The sequence below is a fragment of the Anarhichas minor genome, unplaced genomic scaffold (genome assembly GCF_050575085.1).
Source record: "Anarhichas minor isolate MPS153535 unplaced genomic scaffold, ASM5057508v1 ptg000090l, whole genome shotgun sequence".
NCBI classification, from domain to species: domain Eukaryota; kingdom Metazoa; phylum Chordata; class Actinopteri; order Perciformes; family Anarhichadidae; genus Anarhichas; species Anarhichas minor.
The window spans coordinates 979,998-1,005,680 of record NW_027466536.1 but is presented as its reverse complement, the minus strand read 5'-3'; the positions used below and the strand labels follow the sequence as shown (position 1 = coordinate 1,005,680).

Sequence of the window (25,683 nt, the reverse complement as noted above, 5' to 3'; positions counted from 1 at the left end):
GTTTGTCCTCCCAAAGTCTTGTCTGGCCTGTAGAGATCACCAAGCACAGACACAAAAGAGGGGAGTTATCACTGTCTTAATGGATCCTCACAATCATCCCATTTTCACCTTCTTGTGTGTAACAGACGTGAGAATTTAAAGAGAATGGTGATGTTTCCAGGGTGGGCCAGAAAAAAAGAAGACGAGAAGAAATAGAAGAGACTTTCAAACTTGTTCGTGTACGTGTGTGAGTGAGTGTGTGTGTGTGTGCGTGTGTGTAAGAAGCTGCCTGCAACAGGCAGTGCGGTGTAACTCCTGGAGAGCCCAACCTCCAGAAACCTCCTACACCCACACATCTCATTGGTTAAACAGGACTACAAGCTGATTGGCTACTACAGCATAGAGTTATGTTTTCACCTCGTACGTTTGAAGCTCGTTATACTGCAGACTCCAGCACGGACAGAAATCCCTCGAACCATCTTTGATTTTTCTTTTTGCAAACACAGTTTCTTTGAATGTTCGCTCTTCAGCAGAAAAGCACGAAGCACAAAGACATGAGTAACATGCATGTGTATGTGTTTTCCCCATCCGTCCCCGTCTCTAGATGTTTTCATCGGCAAGCCCAACTGTCCGTCCGTCCATCCGGCGGCCGTGTGTTTGCGCGTTTATCTGTCGATCTTCTTGGCCCACGCCAGGTCATCTGATCGCGGCTTGTGCCCTGTGAGACGTTTGATCAATTGCTCCATTCGTCTCCAAAAGCCCAGCTGGTCCAGGGGATAGTTACACCAACCTGGGATGTGAGGAAACGTGGAAGAGGAGAGTCAGCATGTTGGAGAAGGGAGGAGAGGATTAGAGAGGAAGAAGCAAAAAAGTAAGACGGAACTGGACCAAAGTGTTAGACTGACACAAAAAGCCATCTGTATAGACACGCCGCTAGCCTGGCTCATTCTAACATGTATTATACAATTATAAAGCATAATGTTTATGTCTTTCTACTTCAATTCGATTTTATGCAAAGACCTGATGCATGAGCCTGAGCAATTTAGACACACGCACACACACACACACACACACACACACACACACCAGGGGTTGTGACATGTTGCAGAACTCTCTCTGATCTCGCACGTGATGCAGAAATGACAAAAAGGTGTCAGACACACAAGCGCGCACACAAGAAGCGAATAGAGACATCCACATCAGCTGTGTGTACTTAGGCTACCCTCGTCTGACGCTCACACAGTACCACCCATGATGTGTTTGCATAGGGTGCATGCTATAGCTGCGGGGATATGTGTGTGTGTGCGTGTCCCTCCAGTGACCCTCTCTCTGCAAGAAAACAGTAAGGCAGCAAAGCAGCCAGAGGTTTTGATTGATTTCACTCTTTCGTTCCCTCCACCTCTCCTTCCTCCTCCTTCTTTCAACACACACTCTTTTCTTACCCTCCTAATCCCTACTTCCTACCCGCCTTCTCCTCGCCCTCCTGCTCCCCCCCACCCCCCTCCCTCCCCTGTCCTCCATCCCCCCTCTGCCTGTGAAGTCCTATTTGTTAGAACAGACAGCAGGTTAGCATTAAATATACATGGGGATTGTCAGCCGGTGGCGAACACAAAGGCAGCTAGGCAAGCCCCAGTGGAATCCAAGCCCGGCCCAGGCAGCCAGGCTAGGGGGAGGGGGGAGGGGGCGCCGCCATCCCCCGTGGGCCCCGACCACCATCAACCCACCTACCACCACACACACACACACACACACACACACACACTCACAGGTTAGAAACCGAGGAGGAGGTCAAAGAGACTTGTACACACACACAGATGCTCCACTATGCAGATGTGTGCGCTTCGCAAACACACACTTTCCCTGTGACACCCCCACTCAACTTGCTCACACACACACATCTGTCGTCCGCAGGGGCGCAGGGTGACGTACAGGCTGAGTCCCCCCTGTGTATCCTCCCTCTTCGCTCTCCCTCCCTCTCACCCAGATGCACACAGAATACTGAATGTGGATCTATTACGGAGGCCTCGTGTCTCTGAAGACACGCGCGCACGCAAAACAGAACATTTTCTTTTAGTTATTTATACGAAGCCGACAGACGGACAGACAGACAGACAGACACGGACGCCATTTTGTCTCAATCTGCAGAGAATTGTAAGTGAAATTATTCTGGAGTCATCAGCTTCAATTATGGCGATCCAAAATGGATGCCCACAACATACACACTGATAAATAAAATGAACAAATAAGTCATCAAAATGCACATTACACACATTCTGTCCTTCAGGGCCTTGATGCTGTGATGGAAGCAAATTTAAAAGAAATAACTTTTTTTGGTTGTTTTTTTCTTCGAATGTTTTTGACCTGTTTGACCTTAAGATAACCTTGGTTCTGTCCTTTAAACCTGGCTTAACTAATCCAGTCCAACATGTTATCAAGTTAAAATGATCCTTTTTTCACAGTCATCGGTAGGGTTTGATCCTGGTTTAATTAGTCTGATCAAAATAAAAAACGGTAATATTATTAATAAATCTCTGGTTGGAGTCCAGCCGGCGGCCATTGTTCCTGTGCTGTAGTTAAACACTAGCTCTATAGATATTTATCCAATAGAAGTGGCCGTTATCATGATGATCACAGCAGCTCTGACCTGTAGTGATGCAGTAATACGTCTCGTGCGGAGACACGTGGTGGATGCGGTGATGCTTCCGTGGCAACACCAGATGCCAGTCCTGGAGCAGCGTGACCCAGCGCGGGAGGCCGAAGTAGGAGTGGCTCCACTTATGAATCTGATTGGTCAGAGTCACGAAGACCGCCAGGGCGAAGACGTAGCAGTCCCAAGGATAGGACGCCGCCACGGCCTCTGAAAGGGGACAGGAGACAGCCGGACATTTACACACAGAGGAAGAAAAGAGAGTGAAGTTAATAGAATAATTGATCGAACTGTTTAGTGAAATGAAGACATGAAGGCGTAGTACTCCCACAGAGAGGATGCTGGAGGGAGCCTGGGAGAGATGGAGAGACCGAGGAGGAGGAGGAGGAGCAACGGGGATCAGTGGCCGAGGAGAGGACAAAGACGTAGGATGAGGACGAGAGGGTAAAATAGTCCGAGATGTAAGATAACAGTGACTGTCAAGATGTCTTCCAGAATCAGAGAGGCCGAATGGAGATCAGTCGTCTGATATCAATGTACTCGACTGTTTTTTTAATCACAGTGCTATCGCCTCAGCACCGCAGGTATCGAGAGGAGGATTTAAGGCAGTTAGTCTGGGGCGAGACACTTCAGCCCCGCTACGCCTTGAGTGCCATCACAAAAATAAATCAGTCTCCACACTCTGTCTGTTCTTTATCGAGCAAGTAAAAGTCCCACTGATGTTCAAATGGAACTATGAATCATAACCCCCCCCCCCCCCCCCCCTCACCTTTTAATATTTAAACAACTTCTGCAATCCCGCTCTCCCGCTCTAAAGGAGCTACACATCATCCCTACAGAGGCGCCCTGGGACTGGACAGAATGTGTGCCGTGGTGTTATGTGATATTTAGATGAAGGTGTAGTTGGAGTTCAGATGGAGGCCGGGGAATAGACAGACAGTCACGCTGAAAAAACACAACATTTGGAGTGAATCTCTTGATGTGAAGAATTTTATAAAAAAAAAAAAAGGGAACCTGGTCCAGGACTTTACACAATTGTTGACAACTGGATTCAAATGTGTAAACAAGCTGTCATTGGGCAAAGGGGAGGGACTAACGGAGAATCTTTAATTCAATGTTAACGGTTTGACAGGGAATGAGAGGAATGAGATTTTGTGAAGAAAATTAATGTTTTTGTTCTAAATGTTCGTGTAAAAGGCCATGAATTCTGAAATAGTGACCGTGCCTATTTAATCGGGCTGGACAATATATCAGTAATATTTATATCAATATCGTGATATGACACGAGATATCTTAGATAGGATGAAAGTCTTGACTATATTAACTCTTGTTATATTGTAATATAGCCCATTTTGTTCACCTCTTCTTAATTTTACACAACTTGTTTTCCCAATTTCTTTCACTACTTTCTCTGTTACAAAATATTAAACCCAGTCTTAGGATTTGGATATAGTACGATCATAACAAGGCATAAGTGTTGTCTTTTCACGGTTTTAAAGGCTACATCACAGTGATGTGATACCAGACTGTTCTAGCTGTCCTTTTATCTGACTTTACCCATTTAGTCATTATACCCACATTAATGAAGATCATTTACCAAAACTCTCTGTGTGTGAATATTTTGTAAAAGCACCAATGGTCAACCCTGAAATATCGTTGCCGTGTTTATATCGAGGTATTTGGTCAAAAATATTGTGATACCTGGTTTTCTCTACTTTTGATGACTCATTACATTTGTTGCTGCGTGTGTGACGTACTACTGTCTGCAACTTGTCTTGTTTTTTTACTATGCGTTTGTGGTACAGTACTTAAAATGGTTACATTTCTGCTTCATAGTGTACGTGGTAGTTTACAGATAAAATGAATACATATTTCAGATAGGAACATCCCTGTTTTATGATCTGCTTCCAGTCACATTTCCAGCAGTTCAAGAGCCGTAATCCCTTTCCTTGTTTATGAAGGCTTTCACTGAGAACAAAATCAGCAGCAGAAGAAACACATGAATATTATTTAAACACAGACTTTATTTATTTAGTTTGTGACGGTATATGATTGGGCAGTTTGACTAACAAGGTGAAAAGTCATTTCATTTACATGTGATGTCTGGTGAGCAGACGTCCAGTGGAACATATCTACAAACTGAAATAAACTGTAAACAGGGAGGACATGTTTTTATTTTGCTGACGTATGCATATTATTTAGAGTGGTGGAATGGAACCAAACATTTGAAGTACTTGTACGTTATTGATTATTTCAATTTCATGCTACTTTATACTTTTATTCCACTACATTTCACTGGAAATCTTTGTACATTTCACTCCAGTACGTTTAATTAAGATTTTACAGAACCAAACATACGAGGACTTATGAAATATGATGCACTGTTATAGATTAAACAACCCAAAATGATGATATTTTTCTTTTCAAACGTTGCAAAAATGTAACTAAGAGCATCTTCGTCAGCTGGGCTTTAGTATATAATTACATTTCATAAAAGCAGAATTAGCCCCAAAGCTATAGAAAGAGTACTTGAAGTAGCGACTGGTTTCAGGGAAGTCAATGTTCGTATTCCGTGTTGATGTGAGCTGACAGGTGACAAACATGTCAGGACTCATACAAAGGAGCGGCCGAGTGCAACAATATTCAAAACACTATGCATGAAAACAGCCTGAAACGCAGCTACAGTTGCTGTTTGAAGAGAATTTGGATTCAGAAGTCTCCAGCTCTTCTGTCACGCGGCTAACTCTTGTTATTCACTCGAGTCCTTCTGTGGCTATGACTTACAGCTGTCCTCTCTCTGTCCGCCTCCATCCCTCGTTCCCTCTCTTTGGTTTAAACAGCGATCTCTTGACCCCAGCTGAAGTGCAGACATGACAGCTGGAGATGTCGCCTCGCGGCTTTCAGCTTTTCGCCATCCACCTCCGTCTCTTGTCTTTGTCTGGTGACCGCTTGACACAGCGAGGAGCTTGACATGACAGGTGTAGATGTCATCTCACCGCTACATGACCCTCCGTCACCCCAACCCCCCCCCCCCACGCTCTCTCGCTTCCCTCTCTTCTCCTTGCACTCTCACCCTCTGTCTTAAACTCTTAGCGGTGACCTCTTAAGGCCTCGGACATGACAGGTGTGGATGTCACCGCGTCGCTCCCCGTCTCCGTCTCGTGACCTCTTCACCACCCGCTGCGTGTGACATGACAGGTGTGGATGTCACCTGCAGGTGAACCTCACTACTGCTCTCTCCCCTCTAATCTTCTCTCCCTCACCTCACCCCCCCCAAAGTCTCCCCTTTTGTCCTATTCTGTCCCTTCCTTGATGTGTAAAAATCCCTTTCATTCTTTCCGTTTCTATCAGAATTCCCTCACGTCATTGAACGTCTCTTCTACGACTTCTCTACAGAGTGCTGCCCAAGTACAGCAGGACATTCTTGTTGGAAGGCATCACTGCAAACCAAATGTCTAGAAGACATGCGATAAACGGGTTTGATGGAACGTCCATCTTCTTCAGGTGAGCAAAACTATGACACAAAACATGTCAAATTATGAGAGATAACTCTTTCTCTGGTCTGGTATTTAAAGTGGGAAGATGGTGGCCTATTTGCATTGATTTATTCACAACAGCTGACAAAGCACATGAAGCTGACAAAGCTGGTGAACAGCTCAGCCCCGTCTGACCTCAGCTAACCGATGTCAACTCCCCTCGTCTCCACCCATCAGTGACCTTTCTGCTCAAGTTGAAGTGCGGACATGACGGGTGGAGATGTCCCCTCCTCAATAACAGGTTGCTCCGTTTCTCCTGCTGATCCTCCTCTTCCAGTCCCGCCCCTCCCGCCCTGCACTCGTAAGGTCAGCGCACATGATTACCCGCAAAACTGCCCCAATGCTTTCCCACATCCAGTGGACACACATCCTGCAACACTAAGTCACTGCTACGCTTTGTTAGACACTGTAAAGCCGACCTTCTAAAGTCCTTACAGTCACATGACAGCTTTATGCAGTGTGGCTGCAGGTACGCTAGCAGTGTTTTATGGGAGAAGAAGCCGGTGAGGGATCTCATCCATGCTGCTGCACTTGCGATTCCCACTGCTTTGTAGCAGATAAGGTGAGGCCTTGATGGAGAGCTTGAACCCCTGCAGGTGTTACAACCCCCAAGCTTCTAACTCGCAGGTGACAGCAGCATGAATGAGAAAATGTTTCACACAGGATATAAAAAAGCACATATATGCGATGAACTAGTTCTGTGCTACGCAGCCAGTAGGGCAGAGTGTTGTGTGCGTATGCTACCTGGTGTGTATGTGAGGAACTTGTAGGCCATGTGAGCCAGCGGCAGGACGGGGATCATACAGTTGTCGCCATTGGTTTCAATGAAGTCGTGGCGCGTGATGGCGGTTGGATCGATGTGGTGCTCCCTGAATGGACGAATAAATGCCTGCAGAAGGAGAGAGAGAGAGAGATTATTGCTGAACATTAAGAAAATAACACTTTCTGTAATTACCTCCAGCGTCTCAAGCAGCCTTTAATGAGATCGATTTAAATTTAGAGGGATCCTCATTCACCGAGGATGAGCTCATTTTTCGAGCCATAGCAGTTTGAATTGAGTTTACTGAAATGTCGCTCCTGCATTCAATAATAACGTGTTATTATCTATTGTTTCTCTATGCAGTCTAAAGGCTGGAAAACAAAACACAGAGCTGTATTAATACTGAAACAACACCTCATCTTCTCTTTTATTTTGAACTCATTCTACACCAGAAAAGGCATCTTATACTTTTAGAAATTCTATTGAAATCAACCGAGATGGAATTTAAACTTTAAGGCCAATCCTTTAAATGAATAGCAAGCAGAACATTCTGCCCAGATTCTGACTTCCTGTCCTCTCAATTAAAAACACATGAACGTCCACTTTTCTCTGACTCGAAGTGATGAGATAAACAACAATAGGGGGAGATGTATCAACTTCATTTACATTCACTTTAAATCAGAAGACAAAACAAACACTGGAAAGCATTATCTACAGTCTTTAAGTGAATGCAGATCAAATGCGCGCACACACACACACACATACACACATACACACACACACACACACACCACGACTCAGCGGTGCCCAGCAGCCTCCACAACCCCAAAGCTCATATCCAGCATCCTAATAAACCGTAGAACAGCAGTCGGCCCGCGCAAAAACACCCATACACATAAATGACCCATGGACGCCACACAAAGCCTCACAAAATGTGAGCTTCAAACACACACCAACACGCCTCGCAAACCCCACCTGCGCAGCGGCAGACACCTGTCTGTGAGAGCATGGGGGTCTCAAATGAAAGACTGAATCTGAATCTCAGAAGCACAAAAGAGGACAAAAAGAGACACACACACACACACACACACACACACACACAGGATAAAGGTAATTTATTTCCCTCTGTGGTACAAGGCAAAAAAAGGTAGGTTTGCATCTGTATTTCCACAGTGTGCATGTGTGTCTGCGTGTAGCCGCGGAAGCATCAGCATGAGAACTCATTATTGTCGTGTTAGCTGTTCGAGCCAATCACACGCGCCTATCAGCGAAGAATCGTCGGTGGGTGTGACTGCAAACACAGAAACTATCTGTTGGTATCTTCACAATTATGTACCCATCTCCGTTCTCATCTGCCTCTTCCCCACCTGTCCTCTCCCACACCCCCACCCCCCCTCTTGCCGCAGCCCTCAGCCAGATGAAAGCCCGGCTAAGCCACGGAGGTCGTGCAGAGCAGGGCGGCATCAGCGCTCCCAGTTAACGGCAGGCCACCGGTCGCTGCGTGTGCTCTAATCCCACACCGTTTAACGGCCCGCCTCGCACGACGTCCGTTAATCACCAGCTCACATCGCCCATCGCCGCGGCAACCAGCGCTGTCCCACTGGTTGGACGGACACGCCCTTCCACCCCCTTTTTTTTTTGTGTCCTTCTGACCTTTTTAGTGTGTTTTCATCTCTCTTTTTGTTGGTTTCTTTTTTTAACACATATTTCCATCTATGTTTTTTTCCCTCCTGGTTTTTTAATAGGGGACTGATTTAAATCATTCAATTACATCTACTTCAACGCTCTCCTCATCCTCATTAGAGAGTAGCATCACAGAGGACATGTTTGTTAGAGATGTATCAAAAAGGACATAAGGAGGAAGGTAGTGCTGCTTTTAAAACACTGCAGAAGAGACACAGATAGAAAGGGAGGATCTTCAAACCTGTATCCCTCAACTGTAAGCACATCTGGCAAATTTCCCCGTGAATCGAGCATCATTGGGAGCTAATGAGCGTGACTTTGTCCTCAAAGTGGTGTCATTAGAGGACTGCTAAATCCTTGTTGAGTCAATTAAAGCTCAACGACATGACGACGACAAATAAAACACAGCGCGTCCCAAAGCTTCGTGAAGGAACAGTTCTAAACACCACTGGGAGAACGTAGGGCACTTTTTAAGAAAGTGCTGCAGTTTCAGCACCGCGGAGGGAAAAAGGCTTTTATGGATTTAAATCAAAGCCAATCATTGTTGTACAGTTCTGGATGAAGAGCGTTAGCATTGAGCAGTGTGGGAGAGCTTTACGTACAGGATAACTTGGAGGTAGAGCAACGTCACCTTCCAATTAAGGGATGTTGATGTTGGTCACAAAAATGGCATTTTGTGAATATTGTGCTTTTCACTAATAACTATTATAATAAAAATAAATGTTTTTTTCCCTTTTACACACCAGAGTAGTTTAAAAAGACAGAAATCCTGTAATTTTAGAGAATGATAGATGATAGAAGAAGAAAAACAATACTTGCAAATATTTTGATAATTGATAGTTTTAGTTATTTGTCAAGCAAAATGCCAAGCATTCTCTGGCGATTCACACAGCAAGCTGTACGAGTGCTAGTCATTCATTTTTCAAACCACCCCCATCGATACAGTAACCTGTGTGAGTACTAGTCACTCACTTCATACTAGGCTAGCTCACGGAGCAGAAGGCTAAACTATTAGCAACATTTTCTCTGCATCTCTGAATATGAAAAAGTGAATCAGTGCATGTTTCGGTTAACTACCTTCGTACAAATATATTCAGGAGGTATTTAGACATTTGTCCCCATGAGCGTTTTGTTTGGTTCTGCAATTCTTTTTATTTTCATCTCATGTTTCCATCTAAACTCTTCTATGTGCCAATGCTCGGGACAAATGGAACAGATTAAATGTCCCTTCTGTGACCTTGTTGGCAGAAACTTCCCCCGGATCCTGGAGACCGTACTGGCCGTACAGTATACTGGGCCGATGACTTTGACGGATAGAAAATGCAGTTTCCAGTGGCAGCTGTTACTGCTCTGTGGCCTCCACTGCTGGAAATATTATTTATGATACTGTGACAGCCGACTCTTAGGTATCCCCTTATGGTGAAGTTATGGAGGGCAGGAGTCCATATGTGCAGACGAGGTGGGTTGTGTCTGCAGTAATGGCTCTACATGTCGTCTGTAGTACAATCTGAGCAACTTCTTCAAAGAGGTCTCAACAAATAGGGAACAGAGAAAGAACAGACGCATGTATACACAATGTACATACATCCACAGTAAACAATGAAACGACAGAACAAACAAGTAACAAAGAGCGACACTGCCTTCAATTGTGTCTTCTATGTTTGTAGCTGCAACCACTGTTAGCCTCAGGTGTTCTCCATCGTGCTCCTCTTTGATATTCAAACTAACCTTAACTGGGGAGCGCACGCCTGCTTTATTCTCAGTCTCAAAATACACACGCACACAAAGACACACTCGCACACATATTTTATTTTCCACCAGCCTATTGCCGTCCCTCTGTTCTCCGCAAAGGTCCATTCTTCTCTTCCAGTTAAAGTCTTTATTAGAAGTCTCCTACGGTGTCCGACACACCATGCAAATCTGTGGCTGCCGCAGTGCCTTTGGTCCCAGTAACTACCCCAAACCGCAATGAATGCCACACAACAAATAAACATCAAAACCACCGAGTACCTTCAGTAAACAAAAAAACAGTAACACTGGGATTGGAAAATCATTGTTTAGAGTTCTACTAAGGGTTCAATGCGTGTAAAATAAAATGTGTTGTTATCTAGGGAACAAAATGTGGCAACAAAACAAGCAAAATACATAAGATTTAGAGTTGATTATAGATATGATGAGAGGATTAACAGCTTGGCATGAAATATCACCGTAAAGCTCCATCAAAATCAAGTCAAAAAGAATGACAATCATTTGAATTGATCAGAATTTGTCATTCAAGGGTCGTGTTTGCGGTGAAAGAATAAAAACAATGGGTGTTAGATTATGCTCTAGATACATACATATACAGTCTATTAATATTACTGAAGGTTGGACTCGTGGAAATGAGGTTCATCACTGGCTGCAGTATTTATGAATGTGTCGAACCTTCTTTTACAAATTTATAAACAAATCTGTGGTATTCTTTCATTTATAAGATTATGCTTCAGCCGCTTCCGTCACATTTTCCACCAGTGTCAAATTACAGCAGAGCACTCGTCAGGACTGGGTTGCACCAGCTGCTCATAAATCCATTATTACGTTTCTTTGTAGTCTTTTCTAAGTTCTTAGAAAACTACAAGTGATCAATTTAAGTGGGTTGCACCATAAAAAAACATCGTAAATGTCTGAGCAAATAAAGACTTAAATATTAGTAAAGGGTAAATGGGTTGTAGCACAGACAGCCAAAAGCAATCAACTCAAACAGGAAGTCCCTGTAGCATCGCAAACTAATACATATCCTACAAAATCGCAATTTTGTAACGTTTTGTGATTTGAGGTTTGTTGTGCCATTTTTGTAAAATATGAAATAATATAAATGTCAGTAGTATGCGGTTCATGCAACAGATCGCATCCATTTTAATGAAACAGTGAATAATGTCAACACATGGCTTCAGCATAAATGATGACTGTTGTTATAATTAGGACGCTTCAGCCCTCAAAACACACGCTCAAACTTTTACGCTGATTAATCATCAATGAATATTTCATAAATGGAAGAAATACAAGATGAAATACGCACACGGTGAACTCGCATACCATCAATCAAGACAGAGTTCACGTGAACCAATCTGCGAGCTGCACCTGATCACACTGATTTTAATTGGCTGAAATGAGGATAACCTTTACTTTAATTGGCTGTGGGAAAAGGGCCAAAACGTGTGTGTGTGTGTGCATTAACGTAGGCGATGTGTTCTAATGTGAGAATTAGGTGTACGTGCATCCATCTTCATACACGCCTATACACACACATATGTGTGCAATTTGCATGACACATGGTTTATAAGACTAAAAATGTATTGAAAAGCTTTCATTTAGGCAGCAAAAGAAGTAGTTCTTGCACAACATGCAATACATTACTGCAGCTGAACTCATTGGCTGTAATTGACCAGGATGTATTTGTCGAAATAAACCCGACCCAAGGAGGACGAATAGAAATGTAGCAACAAACACAACAGCAATTGTTACACTGGCCCAAAATGTGAACCTCGTTTCTAGGGCTGTTATCAACGTGCCAGTTCAGCTGTGGCGTAATATTAATGATTTCAGGGGAAAGAGAGGAACATGAGGCTTTACTTTGTACAGTAGATCATTGATGGCAAATGACTAGAAGCTGTTTAATGTCCTGGCCTGTCCAGGCTGAGTGTATATATATATATATATATATATATATATATATATATATGTGTGCTCACCTTTCCAATAACAGGGATGTCCACAGATCCCCAGGTATCCGCCCCCCAGTGTACCATCCCCGATGCAAAGTCTGCTGTCACTATTCCTAGGACTGGCGCACGACCACAGAAAGAGACACATGAAGAGAGGAATAACATATGTTGTTATTAGATATGCAAGCAAACACCAAAACACAATTTCACAAACGTGTTACAAAAGAATCACGTGGACTGGAGCAATGATTTGGGACTGTACTGGCTAAACATGTTTAAAACTAAAGAAAATACCTCTGTAAATAAATGTGAAGCGGTAACAGTGGTCGTTTTAAAGCGCTATCTTTACAGTATTTTTTGGGCTGCCAGCTCACCGATGCCGGGGATGATCTTGTAGACGTGAGCGGTGGAGAAGTGCAGGAGGAGGAAGGACAAGTTGATGATGAAGAGGAAGAGGCACAGAATCACACACACCCACTCCTGGAGCCGCTTACCTGACCAAGGGCAACACAAAGAACAAGAAAAAAACACATTCATTTATTTTACATGCATACAACTTCCCAGCTAGAAAGCATTTTATGTATCTCAGCATCATTTCACTTATTTCATTGTTGGGTGTTGTGCTTTGATTATGGAGGAGAGGAGGCTGAAGCGGAGCGTGGCGACGCTAAGAAGGTGAGGGTGTTCGGCTCAGCTGTGTCGTATTCATGAACTGGTTGAGGTCCCAGCAGCCACTGGGAGAACAACTCACTCCTTACCGAGGGTCAAAGGACCATTCGCCCAACAGTGACTGTGTGTGTGTGTGTGTGTGTGTGTGTGTGTGTGTGTCCAGGGTGTTAATATGTAATCAGTCAGATGAAGACAAGTGTACTCCAGGCTGCGGGGTCACGACCTCTCATATGTGAAACACCAACGCTGACGCAGCACCAAGCCCACATGGACACACACACACACACACACTCGGGCTGTTTCAGGTGGGAGGTCGGCCTCTGCAGAGACAAGGCCAAACTCAAAGGTCAGCAGTATTAACTAAAGGACAGAGGACGTGGGAGCAGAACTACTCGTACTCTAAACTCGCAGATCAGCAATATTATGAGAGAGAGAAGGGAGGGTCAAACTGACAATCCTTCAGCCACACTACCCCGAAGATTAGACACGCTGAATTATTGAACACACACACACACACCCCGCTCCTCTAACATGGCAGAGCACCATATCCTACTGCAAGGTGTTTTACTTTCCCTGTATTTACTTTCCTTACCTGCAGGAAGTTGAACAGAATATCTCACCCACTTGCAGAAACGAACTATAGAAAGTAAAAATACAAAACTACCGCTGTTCTATTTCTAAGTCGCTTCCTTTTGTTCTTTGTCTCCCATCACCCCCTTTGTCCTAATCGTTCTTTCTTTGCCAGTCAAATGTGCTTTTAAAACTTTAATGTCTTCAGATCCTGACGTATCGCACAGCATTAGCAGCCTATAAGATATTCATGACAGGGTTTTTTTTTTTAATAAAGCACACAGGCCTGTGTGCGCCTATAGACCTGTGCGACTATGAATATGCTATCAGCCCCTCATAAGGTAAGGATTCAAGTGGTCATGGGAGATTTAAAATATGGGATTATGGATATTTTAAGGATCATCAAATGTGACCCTTCACCCTCTAAAAATAGATGGTATCAAAGTGAAGAGACAGATGGCTCATTCAAGTGTGGACCGAAGTTCAGCTCCTCGATGAGTTTGACTTTCGTAAAGCTCCGTTGTCTCAGCTCTTCATTGTAGTCGGACGTGGAACGTGATTTTAGGAAGCGATTCTGACTCACAACACAACAGACTATATAGAAACACTGACGGCATCGTATGTGAAGGAGGGAACCCATGTAATGAGCAGTATCTCTGCTCCTCAGACAGAGTAACAAGATGGGAGCTTTTGGTTAGTACTGCAGTTAGTACTGCGAGGAGGCGCCCTAAGACAAAATAATACATTGATTTATTGTTCATTACCTTAATGCCAAAGTTCCCAACCGTATCCCAGGGCATATTAAACCAATTCATTTAATAATGAGGACCCTGCTCGTAGGACCACGTTAAACACAGGCCCGGATTCTACAGCCAGCTATATGCTGCGTCATTTTATGGCCAAAAGAGGCTTTGAGGCAAATTCAAAAGTCAACTTCTGACTAAGGCAATTAGACGTTTGACTGTGGCACACTGAAGGAGCAAGTTAGTAGGCAGCACTCCTGGAAAATGACCTCACTTTGAGCTGCGGCGACTCAAAAAGGAGAACTTCATTTCCAAAGACACCTGACAATGAAACACGTCAGTTATTCGTCATTAGTTTAAAGCTCCAGTCAGAGAAATGCAAGTCACACAAAGGGCTTTACTCACATTTGTCCACTGAAATGACTTAATGCGTTCACGTCACGTAGTCCAGCTATTGTGTTTTTAGTCCAAACAGCCTGAAGTCCGTATTGAGGTTAAGTGGAGCGCAATTGGCTCTGTTGTCTCCGAGCTTCATGTGACACCATTTTCAACGCTCTGTCCCAAGTCACGTGCACGCAAAACCACACACACACACACACACACACACAGACACATACACACACACACACACAGAATGATGCTCCAACTGATGGATTTCCCAACACATTCTCACACAGATCCTCTGACACATACACAAACTCAGACACTTCATCTCTGTCACGTACACACACACACACACACACACACACACACACACACACACACACACACACACACACACACACACACACACACACACACACACACACACACACACACACACACACACACACACACACACACAAACGCGGTGCAGGGCCGTGGAGCAGTGGGGCGGCTGTCAGGTGATGTGCGTCAGTCCTTGGATCCTCCGGCTCCCTGGTGAGGGGAAGGAAACTAGGACAGGCCTCCGCAGAGCGCACACACACACACACTCTCACACACACACACACACACACACACACACATAAGCACTCGTCCCTCAGGCCATGGCATTGCTGGATATCGCATGCAGCTACAGACAGACACACACAAACAGCCTCTCCAAGTATGTACGTGTGGACGGACGTATGCCAGCATGTTTCAACGTATACGCACACCTGACCTGCCTCCACTTGGCATACAAACTCACGAAATTTAAGACGTACACTTAAACACACGTAAACACAAACACACACACACACACACACACGCACTCACAGGGCCCGAGAAGCACACTCATTAATATCATTCTGACAACAACTGGCTCCCTGGCAACCCCTCTGCCATCGCTCACCCAACAGCATCCCCCGCTTGTGAGCACGCACGCGGGTGTGCGCGGGGATTTAACCTGGGCGGAGCCGGGGGAGGGGAACGAGGGGTGCTAATAGGCTGAAATTAATCAACGCCGGCTGATTTGCTGTCTGGGGAATGAGTGGCGGGCAGCAGGCAGGCAACACATCCTGAATACTAATAGACTAATGGAGAGGGGAGACAGAAAGTGGACCTTTCCCTCTCTCTGCTGTGTGTCAGGTAGAAGGAAAAAAGGTGAGGGACTGAGGAGTGTTACGATATATATATACAGGATGAGCACTTTCAACCTACAGACATCCAGATTGATGACAGATGCAAGTAAATACGCAAAACCAGCAAAAGCAGAATAGGGGCCAAATTGTGAGCATCAGTGATGAACATCACACTGTGCTTCAATGTGCTGATGAGAGGAGCAACTTTATTTCTTGTGAACGTGTGCCCGTGTGGTGACCACGTGTACTGCAACCGTGAAGTGCGGAAGTCGAGGAAACACAGTAGAACACAGTGTGAAACACAATAACGCCAGGAGCAACGTAGGAACGTGTGTAAAAAAAAAAAAACTTATGCGAGTACGCCGTGGTGCATTCTGTGAAACTTCCCCAACACCCCTGATCCTATAGGCAGCGTTCCAATACCCGTACTACAACACTATTAAGTATGCCAGAAAAAGCTTAAGGATGTCCCAATATGTCAAATGCAGAACGCTAAAACTACCGAGATGCTCTAGCATACGGTCGCGTTTTGCAAGATGTAAGCCCGCCTGCTCTTCTGGCTGTTCTGACCCACAATCCTCTGAGCAGCTATATGAGCAAGAGGGACAAAGTTCAAAGTGCCATGTTATGACGAAGTCGTATGTCCCAATCGAATGCAGACTGCATGCAACAGTATACGTACTTTGAAAAGGCAGCGGCAGTGTGTACTGAAGGACATAAGAAAAGCATGCGATTTGGAGTTAGTCTTGTCGTTCGTCATGTTTCTAATCTTCATTAGACCAATCAAGTGAACACAGTGAGGGACAAAAACAGCAAAAGAAACGAAATGAGCCGGCCGCCACACCAAAAAACCAACTACGAGAAAAGTGTCACGCTCTGAGCAGCGAGCCTGACAGCGGCTCAAAGGCCGAGTCACGCGCCTTTCTGTGCCTTTTCTTCTCCCCATCACACACAGTTTGTCCCCGAGATAAACTGTGTTTACGAACACTTATTCATACTCGTGTAAAGATCGCTAACACATTAGGCGCTAACTCACAGAGGGTGATATTGTATGTACGAACAGAATGCAGACGGCTCTGCTTCTCTTTTTGTTCTCCGTCTCTCTCTCTCTCCGCGTCCCCCTGGTTTGCTCTCGGTAGGCTGTCTTCAGATGGGACTCGGGAGAGAAAGGGGGAGAGAGTGAGAGAGAGAGAGAAATGTGGGTGGTAAAAGTGGGTCACATGCTCAGAGAGAACGAGAATGAAAGAGGGGGAGACGGCGAGCGTCGAGGGAGAGAGACACAGAGAGAATGACAGTAACAGGGGAAGATGGGGTGAGAGAGAGAGAGAGAGAGAGAGAGGTAGAGAGCCACAAAGAGGGTGAGGGAGAGAGAGGGGGGAGGTTGAATTCCCCTGTTCAGAAGGAGTGGATCAGTCACAGGCCGCTTTCCTTTCATCTGATCTCAGCGGACCACAGAACCTGGGACACACACACACACACACACACACAATAATAGTACACAACACAGGGACGCAAGCAAACACACACTCTTCGGCACACACACATACACACAAAACCAACATCAACGCAGAGTACACATACCACAGATGACGAAACGACACACACACACACACACACAGTATGTATGTCTTTATGTGGATGTGCACGCACACAAGCCTGCCAGACAAACTTAATAAATCCATTACCCTGTAGATTCAACAGCAAAGAGAGGAATGTAGCAAATGAGATTCAATAACGGCATACCGACACAATGGCACACACACACACGTAGACAAACAGATGCATACATCTAGACACAATAACACACACACACACACACACACACACACACACACGTTTTAACCCACATGAGAGCCAGTGTAAGTGGGCCCTGCTCCAGCCTCCCTCCCCTGTGGAGACAAAAAAAAAAAAAAAAAAGGATGGACAGATCCCATCATGTGTGTGTTCCTTTGTGTGTGAGTGTGTGTGCTGTATGCCATCACTTCATCTCCTGGGCTTTCTGCTACCACCATATTCATCTGCGGCCCTCATAAGGATAATTACACATACACACACACACACACACACACACACACACACACACGCACACACACTGAGAGCTACTCTCTTGCGTTGGTCAAGGTCAACAGTAAAAGCCTACCTAGAAGGCTCGCCTAAAGCCATAACTGCACTGTGTGTGTGTGTGTGTGTGTGTGTGTGTATGTGTGTGTGCATGTACAGTGCGTCGGTGCCTGTGTCTGAATACGCGTGCACATCATTTATGTGTCTGTGTGCTTTGTGTGGATAACGAGCCAGAAATCTCTCCCTCTATTTAAGGCAAAGTCTCTCCGTTGAAACAAACCTGCGCCTTCAGACTTGTTGACAAATGTTCCGACACACAGTTCATGAAAACAAGCTTCTGAAATTAGACATGTTGCTGGTTGATCCTCGCTAGCTACTACTGTAGAAACAAAATAAAACAAAAGTGCATCCACAACTGGGACAAGAAAAGGGACTCACTTAAGAGCCAGCTCATCACGGCCTATATAATAATAGCGCAGGTGTTTGTTTTTCAGCTCTATCTAAATTCATTAAAACTATAGGAAGAGACAGCCGCAGCGAGGCTAAGCTAAGGACCGTGGAGCTACGGTTATTTGTGAAGCCGATAAACAACGACCCTCTAAGCTTGATTTCAAACGTGTCTGACATTTGCAAGAATCTGGATGTCTAAATGGACTAACCACAGGAGGAAAGAGAGAACGTTTTAAGGTAACTAGCAGCAGCCTGAAGAGGTCTGAGGGACGGCTGCAGGGGGGGGGGGGGAGAGAGAGAGAGAGAGAGAGAGAGAGAGAACGTGACATGGAAAATGAAGAGATGTGGCCACACTGCAGGTAGGAGAGCTTGAGGGAAAGAGAGACAGCAATAGAGAGCTTACATGCACACATGTCCCTATGTGTGTGTGTGTGTGTGTGTGTGTGTGTGTGTGTGAAAGCAAGAGCGCTATGTCATGTCATCTCCACTGTCGTGTGTGCAGGGTGCAAAGATACTCAATATTCTTTCGGGGTTAATCACGGTCCAGACACAAGTAGAACTTCCTGGAGGGTATTTCTCTCACGTATCCTCTGGATTACTGTTATGAGCAGCAGTAGCCACCAAGGTTGAACACAAACTAAATGAGAGCAAACTTCAGACACAGCATCAGCAGAAACTTCAAGGAAGAACCCCGGGGAGGATCCACATCAGAGAACTTATTGGAACTTTATTAAAATAAAAAACAGTGCGTTTCTTCTGTCAAATCAGGCGTACCTTGAGGAATTCAGCAGAAAAAAAGTGAAACTGAATCTGTCGGGGTCTCCGGTGGTTCACTGCGGCGACACAAACTGGTAAAAATGTCAACCCCCCCCCCCCCCCCGCCCCCGCAAAAAAGGCGGTGTGATAACAACCAAGCAACACCTTGTTGGTTATTTAACAAAGTGTTTGACGTCTGCAGAGTGGAGTCTTGAGGAAACACTGTTCATAGAAAGAGAAAAAGTAGGCTACGTGTCATTCTTCTCACTCTAGTCCTCAATATTAGGCAAACCAGGTCAGTAACACACACACACACACACACACACACACACACACACACGAACTGAACAGAGGAGATTAATCTATTGATTTTGCTGACTGTGCTAAAGTATTCTCTGGCCCGCTCTGGTCGTACGCACGCTGAGGTCAAAGCCAAGTACAGCCCATGTGACTTACACACATGCTAAAATGGTTTCTGACCCCACAACCTTTCTGACCCTGGGGTCAGCAGTTCAGGGAGTCTGGTCGTGTGTGTGTGTGTGTGTGTGTGTGTGTGTGTGTGTGTGTGTGTGAGAGAATGTGTCAGCTGTCACATGCGAGAAGTGAGTGTTATCACAGCGTCACATCTTCAACAGATAAATTCAGATTTGAGGGTTGAGACCTGTCCCTCCTCTGCAGCACGCAGACCTCTCTGTGAGGGGAAATGACAATTCTTGCAAATCAAGTCGACTATTTCTTCACCGCTGGAGACTCGTGTTATTCCTCCACCGATAACAGATGCAGACTTGTAATCCAACAGTTACTGTTTATTGTCATGTTGTTGTTTTTACTTGAGTCCATTTTCCAGTACAATCTAAGCCGAGGTTAGTAAAGGTAACGCTGCAGGTAGCTTAAAGGTAACAACACGGTAGCACCGGACCAGAACCTTTTAAATGCTACATTGCTTGTGTGCAGCTGGTCCTATGGTACCTTAAGCCTCGCGTGCTTTAATTCACTTGGATCTAATTTATGCCGATGTGAAGACGGGTTCATGTGGATTTCGGGAAAGTGACTGGATGAATATTTGGAAACGTAACGGATAAATATCTAAAGAAACCTGAAAGTGTTGAACTTGAGAACGGCATCTGGTGTGGCGTGATCGTTTAATATCGTGAATCGCGGTTATTTTTTCACCGAGGTCATCGTGACATTTCCATACGGTCCCGTGTCTCCGTGATAAGAGAGCGCTTTGAGAGACGCTCCGGTGCTGCAGGACGTCCTAATGTGTGTTTAACGGGAGCAGGTTGACACACAAGATCAGTATCGCTCTTTAGATCGCCTACACACACCGACAACAGACCCTCCGGGGTAACTAGAGATCACACACACACACACACACACACACTAACAGACAGACCAAACATACTGTACATGCCGCTCATGAGACTAGACTTGGATGTCTCGCAACATACAGGAAAAAGCCAGAGAATGCGAGGAGAGGAGAGAAAAGAGAGGAGAGAAAAGAGAGGAGAGAGAGGAGAAAGGAGAGGCGGTCAGTGGACCGTGACACTTCAGACATATGGGAGGACCGAGGAGAGAGGAGGGGATGAAAAGAGAGTCGGTCAGAGAGACACAGAAACAGAGGGCGAGGGAGATGCGTCCAGCTGTTTGTCCGTCCTAGCTTTGCTGTAATGAGCACATGTTTGGCTCTATGGAGCATCGCCAACGCCTCATCTAACTTCTCCAAAGTCTAACAAGCCAAACTGCTATTTAGATTTACCTCCTACCGGCACTGAACCGGACCCAAACAACTGAGCACATAACAGCGTGGCGCTCCCTTAAATGGACACTTTGACATTTTGAATCATTGCTGTTTATTTTCCTTCAACAGACACTTGTCAGCATGTGGGGAACATTTCCGCTTTTAAGTTTTTCGTAAAAAATGGCTCGGCGGCATTGTTAGCGCCGCTGAGCACGTCTTCCACTTGCAGCCTGCTGTGCGCTTTGGCTGGAATGAGGGAAAGCTTATAAGTCATTTGGAGATTTACCTGGTGAAGAACACAGAAATGCACACCACAAAAACCTATTCTTTATGATTACAGCTGGAAAGCCACTGACCACCAACTGCAGCCAAATGCCTCCCGCGGAGCTTTTTACAGTCGACTGAGGAAGTTGATCTAATACGACTGTTTTTGTGGCGGACAGCTGCCATCGTCCTTCATCAAAAGAACCTGTTGTGTTCTGAGAAAAAAACACTGACAATGAACTAGAATTACTTTCGCAGTATAAAAAAGTGACATGCTACTAAAACACTGTTTTTTGTTCATGTTGTTAATCCCCATCTGAGCAACATTTATCCGTGACTGAAGCCTGTGTAGCATGGCCTTCAGAATATTTCAAATGTGTCAACGGCACGGTAGAGTTCTGTCCATATTTGTAGACCCACCTAATGTCATCCACACTGTCCGTGTGTCGTTTTAATTGAATTTAAACTTGTTCAGTCAGAATCCTGGACAGAGTGAGATGATGGAAAACATTTCTGCCATTTAGACAATAAAGCCAAGCCCGACTGATTATTATCATTTTCATTTTATCACATTAATAATGTCCAATAAGTAATGAGAAACTGCAGGAACGGTCATCTAAAAATGTTGCTATATGTAAAAAAATGTAATATTGATGTCAGCAGATGTATCGAATTATAGATGGTAAATTCACCACATCTATATCGTGCTTATCCAAATAAAAATAACACCTTTATGTTCATGTACCGGGGGACCGCATCGCTTCGGGAACAATTTGGAGTTCAGTGTTTTGCTCAAGAACACTCTGACATGCCGACAGGAGGAGCTGGAGAATCAAACCACCAACCCCGGACAACCCAGTAGTGGCATCAGCTGGGTTCTTCTACCAAAGCTCTTTTCAGTGGAATTCGTTGTCGATGTAAAGGGATCAAGAGTCACTACACGCCCTCAACATTTCTCAAAGAGCAGTAAGGTCAGCCGCACAAAGATGCTCTCACAGGTGAACTCACCTTTTCTTACAACAAGGTGGTCCCGACAAAAACAGGAAGAAGCCGGCAGACGTTTCAGAGGGAGATGCCTGAGAACCTCGCCACAAAAGAAAATAATCTGTGTAGCGTCCGACTGCCTTGTGCGAGCTATTTTTACCCAGAGTCGGTCCGCTCACGGATAAAGTGTCGGGACCATGTGTGATCCTCTTATCCACCAATCACAGCGCTGCACTCAACGACGACGACAACAACAAGCTGGCAGAGCAAACACGACCAAAGTCCTCATCAGCATCCCTCTCATTTCCTGCGGTCACCCTGCTCTCATATTTCATAACAAAAAGATGTGTGATGTTAATTCGTGTTTGACTTTAGCGCATGTTAATTGCATTGTGCTAGAAAAATTTCATATTAAAGTTATTTATTTCATCTTTAACTTGGGCTGATGGTAAACTGCTGCCAAACCGATGAGTCGGTAGTAAATGTTCACATCTCCTATCACTGCTACTACTACCGCTCATGAGCTGATGCTGTGATCTGTGAATAAATGAACACAAAAAAAACAGTTGGTCCTGGTCCAACATGTCTCTCGCTCCCCGTCATCAGCTCGTATCCAACTCTAATGAAGCTAAATAATCAACCGTGTGTGTGTGTGTGTGTGTGTGTGTGTGTGTGTGTGTGTGTGTGTGTGTGTCTACCTGCACGTACAAAAGCTTGTCTGTTTACATGAATGTGTAATGTTTGCGGTGCCTGGCAGTGGAATAGACCAAACAGCAGAGTGGAGATGCTTATCTCTCGAATGTAATAGCGCTGAATAACAAAGTAGATCCAATTCCATTAATGGCGAAGGTGACTCCTTTACTCTAAAAATAGGACCACATGTCCCACCAGCTCCCACTGAAGAGAGCGGTTTGTTCTGCACGCAGACGGATGTGAAATTTTTTTTTTTTAAAGTCTTAAGTCACCAGCTCGATCAGAAGATCCTTCACAGCTCAGTGAGTGCAGCACTTAAAGTGCTGTAAGGGCTTCAGATGGAAACCATGTGACACATGTCGTGACCTCACGTGAACCTCACAATAACGTGCCTCTGGCTGGTGAATACCTTTCGTTTCTCTGATCGTCGTTTCTATTTTCGGAAGCGCTAAACAAGTGGCCAACGTGGTCCGTCTAGAGGCAATTAAAATGCTCAGTGAAGTGAGACGCGGGGCAGATGGTCGGGCAAAAAGTGGCACAGTCCAGCTTGATGCACAACTGGTGGGGCAGGTTTTATCTGCTGAGGGCCGAGGCGATCGCTGCCTCCCCGGAAACCAACGGAGCTACAGCGATAAAACGGCTCAATTTATCTCCTTGGTTAAATGTTGCTTTCCCTCTCCCTGCCAGTCAATAGAGGCCAGAATTGAGCTGTGACAGAAGTGTGGATGCTGAAGTTAAAATCCTGAAGACCATGAGGAGGTTCATGTCGAACAGAAAGACATGAAACTCGTCAGCTTCTTTTTATTTTTACAGATGACTTCTGAATAAAAGCCGATATGGCTAAGAGACAAAAAAAAAAAAAGATGTGATTGAAATGAACACAGAAGAGGGCAGGGAGGGGTGGAGCTGACGGGGAAAATATCCCCTGGAAGCTACATTTGCTGGACGCCCACAATGCACGCTCAGAGGCAACACTTTGTTGCAATCCTGCCAACAATAACGACCACTGTTGCTTTATTAAAGTATTTCCAGCCTGTGCACCATGCGCTCCTGAAATGTTGTCTCCGGGGTCCAGACTGCTGCTTAGTTGTTTTTTTATTCTGCCAGGCCATTTTCATTCTAGACGCCTAATCAGACACTTATTGGGACCGGGACGCCCGGTGAATTTAAACAAGCAGGGGGGAAAAAAGACAACCTTGGCAACACTCCCGACCCCGAGGACTGGATTTGAGGATTACTGCTGTAAACTGTGTTCGCAGACATTGATTTTGTCCCGGGACTGAGCGTCTCTCTCTCTCTCTCTCTCTCCTAGCTGGGGGCAACAACTTCACTTGCATCTGAAAAACTTCCCCGTGACTCCTGTAGGAGTAAAGGGCCTTTACCTGAGGTAGTGCTCGGGGCATTTTAAACACGTGTGCACGTGACTGGGGTTGGCCTTTAAGACCCACTCTGTTTTCCAAATGTCAAAGGGGTACGTGGAGCAAGACATTATTGTACTTCTGTATTATTGTACTTCCATGAAGTCCGGGGACTTGCGAGAGACATATTCAACAGAGAATAATCAAAATGCATGCAGCCAAGCATGGGATATCCTGACTTCTAATTCCCAGGAAGCGTTTGGGTTCGACGTTAGGGTTAGGCTCCAAAAACACCAGATCCTACATTTTCCATCATGCGTCTAAAAAGCATTGTTTATTAGAACCTCTATGCAAATATCTTAAAAATATTCATACTTCAGAGGGCTGCCTCCAGAGACATTATGCAACAGCTTTTACAGGCTGAGCAGCACTCTGCGATGAGAGTATCAGTGAAGGAACCTCGCTTTGACCCACAAACCACTGAGCAACGAAGTTATGCAATATCTTCTGCCGCAGTTAAATGTTTGTTTACATCACCAGAATGTGTTCACAGACCTTGAGCAAAGGGCCCCGAGTTATCTGGAAAGCTCTGTAAAATCTCTACACACACATTAAAAAGACTGTTCATTTAAATATACAAATATCCTGGTCATCAATATTATTTTTTGGGGCCTGTTATGCCTTCATTAGATACACGAGAGTACAGATGACAGGAAATAAGGTGAAGGAAGATGGGGTCCTCAGCCAGGGGACAAATGTTGCAGTTCATGGCCTTGGCCCTGACCCCTCGGTCTCCGGGTCCTTTTAGTGTGTTCAGGTCTCAGTGGGTCTAAAGCCAGACTCTGATCCTGATCATTGAGACACCTTGGTACAGTTCCCTGAGGAGGTCCACCTTAAATAAAAGGCAAATACTAAGAGAGGTGTTTAAAATATTGTATTTATCTCAGTGTTATTACAGTGTGGACAGAGTCTAGATGTCAATAACCAAATATATATTAGGGACAGGCTAATCAGTACGATGCAGACCGATACACTGTTTAATGCAATAACTTACAGCAGGCAACAGGACAAAGAGAGCCTACTGTATGCGCAGCCATAATAAGGTTGTAGTGACCGGTTAAATTAGCCTACATATCAATAATAGCTAGCCTATTGCCACACTGTCTCCATCATCCTCGTTAACATCATGTCGCTCTGCGGCATGTAGGCTTCCACCATGTCTCCTTCGTAGTCCCGTTACCGACACCGACAAAGCAAGTGACAACACCGGTGACACAAACGACCACAAACACGTCCTCACCGGGAGAGTAGAGCCGTGCCAAGTGCCGGGCCCCGGCGTGCTGCGGTCCCCAGCGAGGCTCCGCGCTGCGTGCAGCCGCCCCGTGCTCGTTCCCGTTCGGATCCTCCTCCGCCATGGACCGGTGCCTGATGTCGGTCTCGGAGAGAAGCGACGCCGCCATGACTCCTTCCCGCTGCCCGGTTTCAGCTTTACGACATCAATAACAGATGTGTCTCGGTCAATAACGGTTTGGTGTCCCGGC

At 45.2% G+C, this 25,683-nt stretch overlaps 1 protein-coding gene across 1 annotated transcript; it reads right to left on the bottom strand.

Annotated features, from left to right (window-relative positions):
• Positions 1–453: 453 nt before the first annotated feature.
• Positions 454–25,683, bottom strand: peds1a (plasmanylethanolamine desaturase 1a). Its single transcript, XM_076082275.1, has 6 exons — positions 25,443–25,683; positions 12,684–12,803; positions 12,337–12,428; positions 6,907–7,051; positions 2,624–2,836; positions 454–769 (listed from the first exon to the last, which is right to left on the bottom strand). Exons 1-6 carry the CDS (start codon positions 25,600–25,602, stop codon positions 645–647), a joined length of 855 nt encoding a protein of 284 aa, XP_075938390.1. The 5' UTR covers positions 25,603–25,683; the 3' UTR covers positions 454–644.